The sequence below is a fragment of the Anolis carolinensis genome, chromosome 1 (genome assembly GCF_035594765.1).
Source record: "Anolis carolinensis isolate JA03-04 chromosome 1, rAnoCar3.1.pri, whole genome shotgun sequence".
NCBI lineage: Eukaryota > Metazoa > Chordata > Lepidosauria > Squamata > Dactyloidae > Anolis > Anolis carolinensis.
The window spans coordinates 100,779,368-100,794,410 of NC_085841.1; the positions used below are offsets into that span (position 1 = coordinate 100,779,368).

Here is a 15,043-nt window from a genome sequence, read left to right on the forward strand (position 1 = left end):
ACCATTAGGCCTCTGGGTGTTTTGGACTTTATCTTGGATAATAAGGAGGGATTAAGGAAAAGCCTATTAAACATCAAATTAGGTTATGATTTTACAAATTAAGCACCAAAACATCATGTTATACAACAAATTTGATAAAGTAGTTCAATACGCAGTAATGTTATGTTGTAATTACTGTATTTACAAATTTAGCACCAAAATATGATGATATATTGAAAACATTGACTACAAAAATGGCTTGGATAATCCAGAAGCTTGGATAAGCGAGGCTTGGATAAGTGAGACTCTACTGTGTGCGTATTATATATACATACATACATACATATACATACAAACATTATATACCTGTAATATGCACACAGAGACAGCATACACACATACACATACACAAACACACACATATACATACAGATAGATTTATACTGTCCCTCTATGTATACAGACTGTCCCCAAAGACACCATGCATGGGGGGAAACGGGAAATTGTAGCTAAATGTACCTTTATTTACAAAATATTCGCTATGCCAGTGGTTCTCAACCTGTGGGTCCCCAGATATTTTGGCCTTCAACTTCCACAAATCCGAACAGCTGGAAAACTGGCTGGGATTTCTGGGAGTTGTAGGCCAAAACACCTGGGGAGCCACAGGTTGAGCACCACTGCCTATGTGTTTTATAAATGCAAATATTATAACAATATAAAATATGTGTTGTCGAAAGCTTTCATGCCCGGAATCACTGGGTTGCTGTGAGTTTTCCGGGCTGTATGACCATGCTCCAGAAGCATTCTCTTCTGATATTTTGCCCACATCTATGGCAGGCATCCTCAGAGGTTGTGAAGTCTGTTGGAAACTAGGCAAGTGGGGTCGTTATGTGTTTTTCGGGCTGTATGGTCACAACCTCTGAGGATGCCTGCCATAGATGTGGATGAAACGTCAGGAGAGAATGCTTCTGGAACATGGCCATACAACCCAGAAAACACACAACAATCCTGTGATTCCGGCCATGAAAGCCTTCAACAACACATAGGCAAGTGGGGTTATATATCTGTGGAAAGTCCAGGGTGGGAGAAAGAACTCTTGTCTGTTGGAGGCAAGTGTGAATGTTGCAATTGCTCACTTTGATTAGCATTGAATAGCCTTGCAGCTTTAAGGACTGGCTGCTTATTGCCTGGGGGAATCCTTTGTTGGGAGGTATTAGCTGGCCCTGGTTGTTTCCTGTCTGGAATTCCCCTGGTTTCTGAGTGATGTTCTTTATTTACTGTCCTAATTTTAGAGTTTTTAAAATACTGGTATCCAGATTTTGTTTCATGGTTTCCTCCTTTCTGTTGAAACTGTCCACATGCTTGTGGATTTCAATGGCTTCTCAAAGAGCATGAACCAGACTTTCTTGGGTTCTTTGGAACTGGACTGGCTTCCTCTGAGAATGTTGTATTAGCAACACCTGCCAACCCTGCCTGTCTGACGTCACGTGTGACGTAACACTCGCAACGCTCTCCCCCCCCCCCCCCCCCCCGCCGTTTCTCTCTCTCTCTCTCGCTTTTCCGAGATCTTTCCAGCTCAGGCGAGATTGATTGAGGTCACGTGACGAGGAAGCGTTGGCAGTTTTTTTTTTCTTTTTCTTCGCCTAACTCGCGCGAGCTGCTCAACCGCCGCGTCACTTGACGCCAGGCTCGCGACGCTCGCTTCGAGGCGGCTCACTTTCGGTTCTTTCTCGTCGTGAGGTGGAAGTGCTTTGGTTGAGACTCGCCGTCATGAGCTGCTGGGGCAACGCGGGATGGGCGCTGCTTGTGCTGCTTCTCGCCTCGGCCCTCGAAGAAGGTGAGCGGGGGAAAGAGAAGGCGGGTGGGAGAGAAGGGGGAAAGGCTCCAAGCCCCAAGGAAGGCCCGCTTCTGGGAGAGGCCCAGCTAAAGGCCTTGGGAACCTACCACTCCCAGGGTTCCATGGGGTGCAACTGGCACCGTGCCAGACTGCATTACAGTTGAAAGGGATTTCCAGGGCCATCCAGTCCACGCCCATTCTGCCCTGCACCATCAAACTCCTCATCATAGATGGCCATCCAGTCACACTCAGAAGAGGCAGCACAAGGGGAGCTGCTGCTTCATTATCCACTGTGACACTCAGTCCTTGATGGATTACCTCCTCATTCATTTCCACACGCTGCTGGATGATTTTTATGGTGTCGTAAATTAGTTAAATTAGCCTCCTCGCATAAGTGGTACCTAAATTTCCTACTTGATATTTATTTATTTACAGCATTTGTATTCCGCCCTTCTCACCCCAAAGGGGACTCAGGGCGGATCACATTACACATATAGGCAAACATTCAATGCCTTTTAACATAGAACAAAGACAAGACAAATACAGGCTCCGAGCGGGCCTCGAACTCATGACCTCCTGGTCAGAGTGATTCATTGCAGCTGGCTTGCTCTCCAACCTGCACCACAGCCCGGGCCTGTAGATAGATACAACTATCTTTCGGGTTGCTTAGGTAAACAACGAGCTGGGCTATTTTAATGGTCAGGCGCTCAATCCGACCCGGGCTGGCTTCAAACTCATGACCTCTCGGTCAGTAGTGATTTATTGCAGCTGGCTACTAACCAGCTGCGCCACAGCCCGGCCATTTGAGCAGAGGCTGCACATGTCCCCACGAATATATGGCTTACCTTCTTTGTGAAGGTCTCCCTTCCTCCTTCTTGTGGCTCAAGAAACACAAGCTGCAAACTATCTAAAGGCCCACTAAGAAAACCCAACAAATGCCATATTCAGCAAAGGACAAGAAAGATCCTCTCACCTCTGCAGGAGTCTACCGTATTCCTTGCAGCTGTGGACAAGTCTACATAGGGACCACCAAACACAGCATTGCCCAAACACGAATCAAGTAACATGAAAGGCACTGCACACTAATTCAACCAGATAAGTCAGCCATAGCAGAACATTTGATGAACCAACCTGGACACAGCATATTATTTGAGAACACAGAAATGCTGGACCACTCTAACAGCCACCAGATCAGACTACACAGAGAAGCCATTGAAATCCACAAGCATGTGGACAAGTTAAACAAAAAGGAGGAAGCCATGAAAATGAACAACATCTGGCTCAACGTATTATAAAACTCTAAAGTTTTGAATTGTATTCCGGTTGGTTTGACTAAGCCCTTTTTTGTGGAGCGAGAAGGTAGGTGTAAATAATAATATTGGGAGAAACAACAATTTAAATAAAAGCAAAATAAAGTAAATAAAGAAAACACTATGAAAACATGGAAATTGCAGACATGAATCAGTCAGGGCCTGCTAATACCTCACAACAAAGGATTCCCCCAGGCAGTAAGGAGCCAGAAATTGAAGCTGTAAGGCTATTCAATGCTAATCAAGGTGGCCAATTGCAACATTCATACCTTTCTCAAACTGACGAGTTCTTTCTCCCACCCTGAACATTCCACAGATACATAAACCCCACTTGACTAGTTTCGAACATACCTAATTACCTCTGAGGATGCCTGCCATAGATGTGGGTGAAATTTTAGGAGAAAATGCTTGAAAATGGCCATACAGCCTGGAAAACTCACAGTAACTCAGTGATTCTGGCCATGAAAGCCTTCAACAACACACCCAGCTTCTCCTCGAAAATCAGAAGAGGAGACTCCACCAGACTCAGAAGAGGCAGCATAGAGCAAATCTTACTGTCAGTTAAATTTTTACATTTTTTCTTTTCTTTTTAAAAGTTTTATTAAAATTGTGTGTTTATAATTTTTCAATAGCTCTGCTCTTACTTTATATAGTCAGGTGCACAACCCAAAAATGCAGAACAGAACTAGCATCTCTTGAGCTGCCTTCATGTCCCAGCAAATATGTGGCCTACCTTCTCAATGAAGGTCTCCCTCCCTCCTCCTCCTAGCTCATGAAGGAGGCTGGGAGGAGGTGGGGGAAGAATATCATTCTTCCTCCCATTCCGTTCTTCGTGGGTCACAAGAATGGGCAGTGACATGCAGGGAGGGGGCGGCCATCTCATGTCCCCAGGGTGCCTTAGGCCAGGGAGCATGGGATAAGTGTCAGGACATTCTCAGGTGAATCCACATAGGAATCAGCTGCAGCTGTCTGGATTGTCTTAGGGGAAAGTCCAAATGCTAGTGCAGGGTTCGTGCATTCCCTCAGGTTATTTTACTCCAGGGTGCAGCTGCTTTTCCCATGTTAAACTGGATCAACCTATGTGTGCTTTGTGGCTGCCCACAGACTAATCTGATCCCACACCGAAATGGCCAGATGGGGCCCCAGTCTCTAGAGCAGTGGAAAACAAGCTTGCATAGTCTTCAACATGGAATTCAACATTCAAACAAGCTTTTGAGATTTCCTAGGCCCTAGCTGTTCTACACAATTGTTATGCAGTCTTGCACTACGTCCCATGCCCTTGTCCCATGGTTGCACCTTTGCATTTATTCCATTCCCTTGCCCATTGTTTATAGCCTAGCCAAGTTTACAGTAGCTTACCGCCAGATGAGTACTGTTTTAATTGAGTTTTAAATTGTTGTTTTATATGCCTATTTGTTTTATTTAATTGCATTTTATATTGTGTTTTATTTTATGTTCTATTTTTAGGCACTGTTGTGCCATGTGTGTAAGCCGCCCCGAATCCCTTTGCGTAGCTGGTGGCAGGATATAAGAATAAAACTTATTATTATTTTCATTTCAAATAATTAAACATGGCTATCATGTCACCTCTTAACCTTCTCTTCTTGAGATTACACATACCAGACTGTTTCTCATAAGGTATGGTTTCTGGTCTTGTCTAGCCCATTGCTTCTGTGTGGGGCAGGACACTTACTGTTCTCTAATGTGCCAGGTTTGTGCCCTGCAAACTTGTCACTGACCAGAACCAGAGTGCTCTGAATTGGGTATCTTTGGCCCTGTGGAGGCGAGAGGTTTCCCACCTTTACCATTTCTCTGGCCCCGTCTGTACACAGCCAAGTGACTTTATGGGTGAGAATGAAAACTGGAAGGAAGGGAAATCCCAGGATTTGCAATCCCCAAACACATTGGTCCTGGAAATGTAGGTTCTCCCTCCTTGTGCCTCTGTTAGGAAGATGTAGGAGAGTTCACAGATTTTGCCCCCCCCCCTTTCAGTAGCATTAGCTTCTTTGTTTTGTTCTGATGCTGTAGAGATACCCAATTTCTTTACCAGATTGCTGGATTGATTGGTTAATTTGGGGATATATACACATATTTAAGGGGTTTTCTTCCATTTCCCCTATCATTGTTAAAACTGTAGAATGCAAACGTCAATGTGTATGCGATCTCACAGAGAATTTGAGGAAAACCCAACCCATTAATTAAGTTAGTGTGGGCTAATGTATTTCCAAAAACAATGTTTTTTGGGCTATAACTCTTAGCGAAAGAGCCATGGACGTGACATCTTTCCCCAGGGGATTGCTTCTTGCCCTCCCTTAGGAAAACTGGAACTCCCAAGGACCAAAACACTGTAGATAACTCAGAAACTGGTTTTATTGTTCACAAAAGGTTATCCCAATAAGCTGGAAGTTTCAAAGGGGTAAAAGAAAATATACTTTACAGTTTTTGGTTTTAAATCCAAGGAGCTCTGTAACTGAGAAGCTTTTCCAGGTCCCTCTTTCTCAATGACTGTGAATGCCGGAGCAAACTCAGCCTCAGTCCAAATGGTCTATGTTTGAAGACACTGTCTTCCTCTCTTGCCAAAGGACTGATTTGAAGGCACTTGAGACTCCTCAACGTCATTCAGGTTGGCCCTGAACATGAAGCGTAAGTCTCAAGGGTAAGAACCTCAGAATTGGTGTTGAGAGGTAACTTAATCAAGGGCTTTTAGAGCCAAGTCTCTCTCTCACGTCCATCTGATAGAGAGCTTGATGGTGTAATGAAAGGAGGAAACACTGTTCTACTCCAGGAAGAGGTGGAGTCACACAATTAAGCTGAGGAAGCAATATAACTGGTGCAAACAACAATGATTGACAGATATAAATAACTAATCCAACTACATTTACAGGGTAAAGGCAAAATCAGGCATGATACAATTCAAATCTTGCAACTTACAGTTTGACATGTAGATGGCGCCACTCGCGCCGTCACAGTTATGCTTCTAATTGGGACATTGCTTGAAATTGATTTTTTTTTCAATTACTTTGCCTGAGTTTTTCCCCTCCTCACAATAGTACACATGATGAAGGCCAGTAAAGATGATGGAACTAATTTCTGCCTTCTTCCCTGGCCGATGATGTGTTAGCACTTTGCCTTGTCACTGTGGGAGCTGCCATTAGGAATAGTCTAGGTTGGTGATTCTGAACCTTTGGTCCTCCAGATGTTTTCGAATTCTACACCCCTAATCACAGGCCATGCCAATTAATGCTTCTGCCAGTTGGCATCCAAAATATCTGGAGAACCAAAGATTGAGAACTTCTGGTCAGGGGAAAATAGGTAATCTCCTTAGAGTCTCCCAGAATTCTGATATTCATCTTTCTACCTGATCGTAGAGAAAATAAACTCCAAAAATTGCTATGAGAGGTATCCAAAAGAATTCAGTACTGTACAGCTGTGTAATTTGGATTAATCAATTTATCTGAATTAATGAGCTGGGATTGCCGTACAAACATATAATAGATAACCCTATGTTTTTTGAGTCCGAACTGGGGAAAAAGGTGACCTATGTCAGTAGTTTTGGTTTGGCAAAGGGAAAGGTTGATAAATAAAGTATAAAGAACACAGGTGTGAAGTTTCATCAAGATAAGGCTGTCTTGTTCAGTTACAGCTTTATGCTTGCTTGGCACCACATGTGATCTCGAAATATACCATGTCTCCGAACATAGTTATCAGATTGATACTGTGAGAAATGTACATATGTTATTCTCAATCATAAATGCCTGTTAAATAATAATTAAATTTAATGTCAATACAAGTGTAGCCTGGATTTGTAAGAGGACATTATGGTATAAGTTTAATTCCTTATCTAATTATGTGCAACATGGAATTTGCCTTCCGCCTTCTTAACGACACATACTTAAGTCAGCATTTGCCTAATACTGCCTAATACCTAATTCCTGGTAATTTATCAAGTTAAAACTTCAGGTGAGAGTTGACTGTAAAGTCATGTTGGAGGACCTAGAGATTCCTAGTGATGTGTTCTCTCAGGTAAAAAAAAACCCAGCATTTTTTAATGTGCAGTTGTTTCATTTAGCGGAAGTCATGTATCCCTCACCCAAGTGAATGTGGAGGGATAGCAGTATATGCATACGGTGCAACCTTGCCATCAGTGAGGTCCATTTGGGGCCCTCCAGCATTAATTGATAATGATTGTGGTTCAGCAACATCTGAAGTCCTGAGATGCAATGCCCTATTTTAAAGTACTATATATAAAAAGACAAAAAGCAGGAACATAAAAATAGAAGAAAAATACTCAAATGCTTAAATTCTTTCTAAACATAGTTCCATTGTTACAGCATAAGAGATTTACTTAAAGCACAGCAGGTCTTTGCATTATCCTATGCAAAACTGTTTAGTAATCCATAGTTTTCTAGAAATCTGTGATAAGAATCTAATCTATTTTAGTGGTTGTGAATTATAACTGATTTGTTTATAATCACAACGTTCTAAACTTTTTAATCAGTTCTTCAGAAATTGTATTTTTAAATCCCTATGCTTTTTGAACAGATTTCATTATGGTTTTAGGGCAGGGTATGATACTTGACATTGAATTATTGGCCCTCGCAACCCACACCAGGTGACAAATCGGGGAATGTTACCCTGTTGACCTTCCTGCATCTCTTGACTACTTTCTACCAATGACCACAGCATCAAAGTAGAAGGGATCAATTAAATGCAGTAAGTGGTTTATCCACAAGTTCTGCTGAGTGACAAGGGTAGAGGATGACTCTTAGTCTATCCCAGGCATGGGCAAACTTTGTCCCTCCAGATGTTTTGGACTTTAACTCCCACAGTTCCTAACAACCTATTTCGTTCCCCATGTATTTATCATGCAATCATTTAAAGTTGTGCTATGAGATGCCATATGTATTCTCATGATCCTCAGCTGAATTTCTTGTTGGGGGCAGGTGGGACTATAAGGCTTTAAAGACTGGAGGAAGACCAGTTAACTGAAACTGAATCCCAGTAAAGCAGTGACTCTTTGGATTGGATAGCAAAGTACTTCTGATTAATTTCTTTTTTTGTTTTTTAGATGATGCTGTTAATACTACCACAGTGAGCCCAGTAACCAACGTAACTTCCATAGGTAACACACTTATTTGTTTCCAAGACACAACTGTTTAGTGGAATATGAAGGTTTTATTTTCTGAAAAGTTTCCAAAAGGTCTTTATGAACACTTGATTATTGGCTCTTGCCTGCAACTCAATATTGTTTGCCTTTTCAGTAAACTGAATGAGACAATTTGCAAATGAATAGAAATGTGTATTAAGATTTGTATTAGTGGAGAGCAGATAACACGATTAACCAAGAAAACCCCTGTATGCACAGTAGCCTGTCACTGCATTTCATTTTTGGTCATTTTACATAATACGACTCACCATATCTGTAAGGGATATGTTCAAAGACCTCCTGTGGGTACCTGAAAATGAGGATAGTAGCTAACACTATATTTTGACTATACTTGGGCCAGAAGCACATTGCAAATAGCACAAGAGAACCTGGAGAGGCTCAGAAACATTTCCCGGGGAATATTTTTTTTTGAGCATGGATAAGTGAAACGATGGATAGTGGTTTTGCAGAGAAAGCGGGATGGTCAAACTGTATTTTAAATGCCTTGGCCCTCCAGATGTAAAGGAAGACTGGCTTAAATATCAAGTGGTTGCTCTATTTCCTGGATAAAATATATAGCTGAATATATGGTATTTTAGATTAAATGTATCTATATAAGTCCTTTAACTAAATAAAGTTTCAAGGTGAATACGTTTGGTGGCATTTTCTCTGAAACAGGTAACACAACTTTGCATCCAGTGACCACTATGCCTGCTAACGTTACAGCAAGTACAAATGCAACTGTTCTGCCAACACCAGGTAACCTTTGATTTACATTAAGATTTGAAAGGTTCGTTTGCTGAATTTGTGCAGAAGGCTTGGAGTTTGTTGTGGGGAAAAAGATTGTATAAGAATTTGCAGTTGATTTGCTAGTTTAATGAACAGAATCCTCAATTTTTTCACCTTTGTTCTATGTAAAACTTGGTAGATCAAGGAATTAATGTGTGAAAAAGTGAAAAAGTAGCTTCAAAATCTGGTTCACAGCTGTGTAAGTTTGCTTGTGCAGTATAGATACGTTTCTAATGGAACTTACAGCCAAAACAGTATGTTTTTCATTTTCATTCTTGGAAAACTAAACCGTAGACATTCTCAAGGCAACAGGAAAGTTTCTGTTGTCAAGCCTTCTAGTTCTGTATATCTCCATTGCACCCCCCCCCCAAACTGTGAGAAACTGATATTTTGTCATAAAAACGAAAGACTTGGTGAAGGAGCAGGATGCTGGGCAATGGGTTCCAAGCAAGTTCTGTAGGTTGGAACCTGGGATTTGCTTCTTTATCCCTACGAACCTGCTAAATTTCTATGCTTTGGGTGGAAGAATAATTTTCATCTTCTTGTAGAGCAAAAAGGAGAGGCTACTAATATGTTTTGAACTAATTGTTTTTACAGACATTTTTAACTATGGTGTATCACCTAGCTTGTTGTATACAAACCTCCTTGTCTTCTTCTATAAGGATTTGTATATGAAAGTTACCTATCCAATGAACGTACTTATCTGAAGTATACTCTTTTTACAAAGGAAGCTAAGGGTGCCACCAGATCAAGCACCATGTGCAAGCTGTTCTTTGTGTAGCCCTTTTTGAGTTGAAGATAGCACTGCTGTTGCAGCCACTCAGCAAGAACATCTATTTAGACCATCTGCCATTATGTGCTATGTATCCCTAGTAGGGACATAACAGCAGGGCTCCCAAACGTGCCAAGTGCCAGTGGTTGCAACCCCTAATCTTTATTGCTTAAGCTGTACTGCATGTAGAGGCCAACGGCATGTGGGAATAATAAATATGGTGGTAATTGCTGCTGCAGCTACACGGTATTTCTTTTTAGAGTGGTGACCAAATATATTTACAGTGGGTTCCATATTTGTTCCACCATGCTGGCTACAGGGGCAAAGATCTGACAAAAGGAATTTTAAAGCCAGAGATGAAGTCAGCAGTCTTTACACATACTGCATGGGACATCTTAATTAGATATAGGCTTTATTAGGCTTAACAAAACTCCCGGTTTTTGAAGTGCTAGGACATTAATACAGTTTGAGGTCTTGGCTGGTAACATTTCCCTGCATTTAACAGCCTTACAGAATGATCATATGGCAGCAGTAGATGAACAGATGGGATAATAATCAGTTGTCTAATTAAGGGTAGACTGTTCAGAGCAGTGTATTCAGTATGATACCTAGACCCAGCCTCCTTCTGGATTTGGGCCTTCTAGATCTAGTTGTCATTGTTCTGATCCACATGAGATTTCATTTACAAAATCAGTATAGCATGGTGCTTTAGTCATTGCGCTATTGTTAAGATGCTGGACTGAAAGTATGAATTCCCACTGGCCATGCAACACACTAGGTGATTTTGGGCCACTCACTTTCTCATTTTGACCAACTTAGGCCCCGTCCACACAACTGAATAAAATCCCACGTTATCTGCTTTGAACTGGGATATATGACAGTGTGAACTCAGATATTCCAGTTCAAACCAGATATTGTGGGTTATTTTGCCTTGATATTCTGGGTTATATGGTTGTGTGGAAGGGCCCTTAGAGGGATGTTGTGAGAATTAAGAGTGGGTACAAAAGCCATTTGTGGTGCCATGACTGAGGCATAACTTTACTGAGCGAGAGGCAGCAGTAAATACAACAGATGAATAATAAATGAGTGCATGATCTGCACAGAAAGTACATTTCTGATCCTTTCCATTTTCCATTTTTTTAGGTGCCAATGCTACCACAGTTCATCCACCGACCACAGGTAAAAAAAGTTATTTGCTTCAAAGTCAATATGTTTTAATTGAATATAAAAATTGTATATACCAAAAAGTTTCCAGGAGGTCTTTTTGAATACTGCAATTCAGTATTGCTGCTTGCCTTTTCAGTAAATTAGATAAGAAATGTTTGAAGTTTGTTTGTGTATATGACTCAATCTGTGACTTTCTGCACAGACAAAAGTCTACTTGGCCAATCCTAGATGTAGCCCCTCTGTACTAGCAACAAAAAATAAGAGTAACGATAGATGAGCCATCTGGGTTGAAGGGGGTTAAAAATGGGGTATGTTTGAATATTCTGGATTGACCATGACTGCAGAAATATATTACCTGGCAATACCCAGGGGAAACTGTAAACAGAACATGCACAAAGAGCCTTGTCTGCAGTAATTGTGTAAGATTAAGTGTATGTACAATTTATAGTATTCTGATGGTGAAAAATGGATTGAAAAATTAGGTTAAACTTCTGTTTCTGTGATAAAATTTGAGAAATCAGGAAAGGAAAATGTACAAGATTCTTCCTCCAAACATAACAAAATAAAGTGTTATGTTTCCTGTTCCTTCTTCTGACCAGCAGTCTCTCCAACAAGGTTGTTGTTCCACAAAGGCTAAAATTTTGAAAAGAAATATTGTGATGAATGATAAACTCATACTTCATTTTGGATCACCTTATATAGACTTAGTAATTCCAATAGGTATTTTAATTTTTATTCCTATATTATGTGTTTAAATCATATTTTAGATATTTTAATTGCTCTGATCTCCAGATGTAGATGCAGGCCAGCTTAGAATTCAAGCAATTACTCTATTTACTACATAAAATCTATACTATGAAAGGTAGTTAATTGTACATCATAAGTTCTCCAACTTGGGTTTCAAGGTGAATCAATTTGGTGACTTTTTTTGGAAATAGGTAACACAACATCGCATCCAGTAAGACCCACATCTCCTAATGCTACAGTAATTACAACTCCACATACACCAGGTAATCTTTTATTTACATCAAAATTAAATTAATTCATCTTTTTGTTGACCTAGATAATCCAAATATGTTACTTGAACAGTAATGAAGAAAAGCAAAATTTAATTGCATTGTGTCTAAAATATTTAAATGTTATGTCTACAATATCAAGGGAAGAGTTGAGCAAGTATGCTTTATTCTAACTGCAGTTAGAAGTAGCAGCTAGAAGAGATCTCGGTAACAAACGGCTATCTTTGCCCCAATTTTCTTTTGGTAAAGACGTTGTTGCATGTTTTGCAAGATGAAGAAAAATTCTGGATACAGAATTGTATTGTTGGTTTTTAAAAATAATATAGAAAAGCTACCGCACAACCTATCAATAAGTAATCCTTTTCTTTCTTTTCTTTTTTTACAAAGATCCTGTAACTCACAAGCCAACCTCGAAACCACCTTCTCACAGGTCCACCTTTGATGCTGCCAGTTTCATTGGTGGCATTGTCCTTGTGCTGGGTCTGCAAGCAGTTATCTTCTTTCTGTACAAATTTTGCAAGTCAAAAGAACAAAACTATCATACTCTCTAGGATATATTGCTTTTTAATGGACTTCTAATAGCTGAATATTTGTGATTAGCTGCACCAAAAGATCTTTATTCCTTCTAGAAGACAGTAGTTCAAAATATTTTTCAAAAGTTTTTTTTAAAGAATATATATCTGCAACATGCTTGGAAGGAGATTGTGCGAATCCTGTCTTGCTCTGCAAGATTACTTAGAATATTTTGCATGAATCCTTATTGGCTGTCTTAATTTTTTTTGTAGCAGCTGCTACTATGGGATCTTTTCCTTTACCTGACATGCCAAATGTAGACTTTAATTCATATTGTGTTCGGTGACAGCAGTGTACTTATTAGGTAATCTTATTATTGCAATGTCTGAAGTAGTTAGTCTTATATGCAATGCCCCCCATATGATTATTAAAATGTGAATTGCCTATTACTATTTGTGTGAAAATTATGGAGTTATATCATGTTCTGCTAGAGGTCTGGGACAGGTTTGTAGAATACTATCTTTTTTCTTAGAAATTATGGAAGCCCATATTTTTCTATACTAGATGTCAGAAGGGTAATTGTTTTGTAATTCAAATGTAAGCAGCCATAGGAAGAATAAAGATCAGAGAATACAGATTCCTTGGTGCATGAAGAAGAAAGAGCAGTGCCTTAATGAGTAGGCTGCAAATTGCAGTATTTGTGCCACCTTATTTATTCAAGGTATAGTGAATGTCATTCCATTTGCAGCGACTTACCTTTGGTAGAAAAATGAATAAAAAGAATTCATATGCCATCTTCAAGTAATTTTAGTGAAATAGAAGTGGAAGAAAACAATGTGTCCAGCCTTCATATGTTTCTAAGGTTATGTCTTCGGATTACTTGCCTTGGAAAATACAGCAACAGGCTTTATATATGGGAGAGTACTATTTTGTCATTTATGATTATTTCCAAGCCATAGTACATGTGCTTTGTGAATGATATTTTGTTCCCACCTAGCAATCTAGTTTCCCTTTCATCAGTTTCATAAAGCATTGATTGTAATTATAAAGCTGAGCTGACTGAGTCCTTGGGATTGCTTTATTGTCAATACAATTGCTGGTGTTTATTTTGCAAACTGCATGACATATGCAGTTTAAATACTAGTAACTTAGTAGGTTTAAATGTTATTCTTGGATGAGCTGCAATAGAACTCATGGGGAAAATGTTATACTTGATATTAAACTGCTAGTGGTATTTGGCTTCTTGTAAAAAAAATTAGGTGCATTTTAATATTACGGTTTCTCTAGCCCTTATAGCTTGAAATAGTATTCACTTCAATAATGTTGTATAGGAAGTTTGTAACATTTAGTACTGTAACTTGAAAGACCTTTCAGGAAACTTCTCTCCTTAAAAAAAGACAATAAGCTCAGGTGTATGAAACAGTAAAATGGCCACCCAATTTTCAGCAAGTGGCATGGCTGGGGTGGGTGGTACAATGGCCTTAAAATAATAGTTTCTCCATCATTTTTAGTTTGATAAATCAGATATAAGTATAGAAATATATTCTAAGAAATAAACATAAGAGTAAGATACTTAAGAAGTTTAAAATCTGTGTTCTTTACTCAGCTCTTGCTTATGCTTAGTGAAACTCAAAAGCTTTTTAGTTTCCTTTCTTACTGATTCTTGAATGGCTGATAATTTTTTGTCTTGTAAAATTATAGCAGAAGTTTCCAAAGTGTAATAGGGCTACACACATTCAAAGATTGAAATTCGAGCCAATTTTGTTACTGAGCCAAGAGTAGCTGTCAAAAATACCACTAAACAGATATATATTTTGCGCTAAACATAAAAATCCTCCTTTAAGTGCCTTAAGTTTTCCTGATGTTGGCCTCATTCCTGTCAAAGAAATGTAGGGAGGGAAAGTAGCCACTCAGATTGTCCCTCTGTGCCAGCAGTTGCTATTTTCCAAGGAATTTAGGAAATTCAGGTTTTGCTGCTACTCTTCAGGAAGTCCACATTTTCTACTTTGTTAACATACATCTATGTATTTAAGACATTCACATTTTTATGTAATGGCATAACATTTGGATGTTTAGACCATGCTATTTCAACCATGTACCAAACTCTGGCTTAAGACTGTGAGAGGATTTCCTCTTATATACTTGTTTTTTTTTCTTTCTTATCTTCTATAAATAAGTAGGTGAAAACTATTTTGTTCTCAATTTTATAGTACAGCTAGGCTGGCATTAGTTACAGTAATAGATTTTCACTATTTTCTGCTATTTGAAGTTCAGAATAAGGCTTTTAAAATGTACCTATGTGGAATAGCTGATTATGTGACTATACAAGGCAGTAAGTAAATTGTGATTTTTTTTATCCTTTTATGAGCATTGTCCCTAAAATTCCCTTGTGCGTATTGCACTTGGAATGGAATATATTACAGAGATTACTGTGTTGCATATGTGTTGTCTCCATTGGAAGGAATGCAAATTATTATTCACAAAACCAAAATAAATCACTTATGAATATGTTCC

The 15,043-nt window shown here is 39.4% G+C and overlaps 1 protein-coding gene across 1 annotated transcript; it reads left to right on the plus strand.

Annotated features, from left to right (window-relative positions):
• Positions 1-1,553: 1,553 nt before the first annotated feature.
• Positions 1,554-15,039, plus strand: cd164 (CD164 molecule). Its single transcript, XM_003215615.4, has 6 exons — positions 1,554-1,816; positions 8,195-8,248; positions 8,951-9,031; positions 10,977-11,012; positions 11,939-12,010; positions 12,404-15,039. Exons 1-6 carry the CDS (start codon positions 1,750-1,752, stop codon positions 12,565-12,567), a joined length of 474 nt encoding a protein of 157 aa, XP_003215663.1. The 5' UTR covers positions 1,554-1,749; the 3' UTR covers positions 12,568-15,039.
• Positions 15,040-15,043: the final 4 nt, after the last annotated feature.

Coding starts and splice junctions, on each gene's coding strand:
- cd164 (XM_003215615.4), top strand. CDS start 1,750: ATGAGCTGCTGGGGCAACGCGGGATGGGCGCTGCTTGTGCTGCTTCTC. Junction 1,817..8,194: donor CGCCTCGGCCCTCGAAGAAG/GTGAGCGGGGGA, acceptor TTTGTTTTTTAG/ATGATGCTGTTAATACTACC. Junction 12,011..12,403: donor TACAACTCCACATACACCAG/GTAATCTTTTAT, acceptor TTTTTTACAAAG/ATCCTGTAACTCACAAGCCA.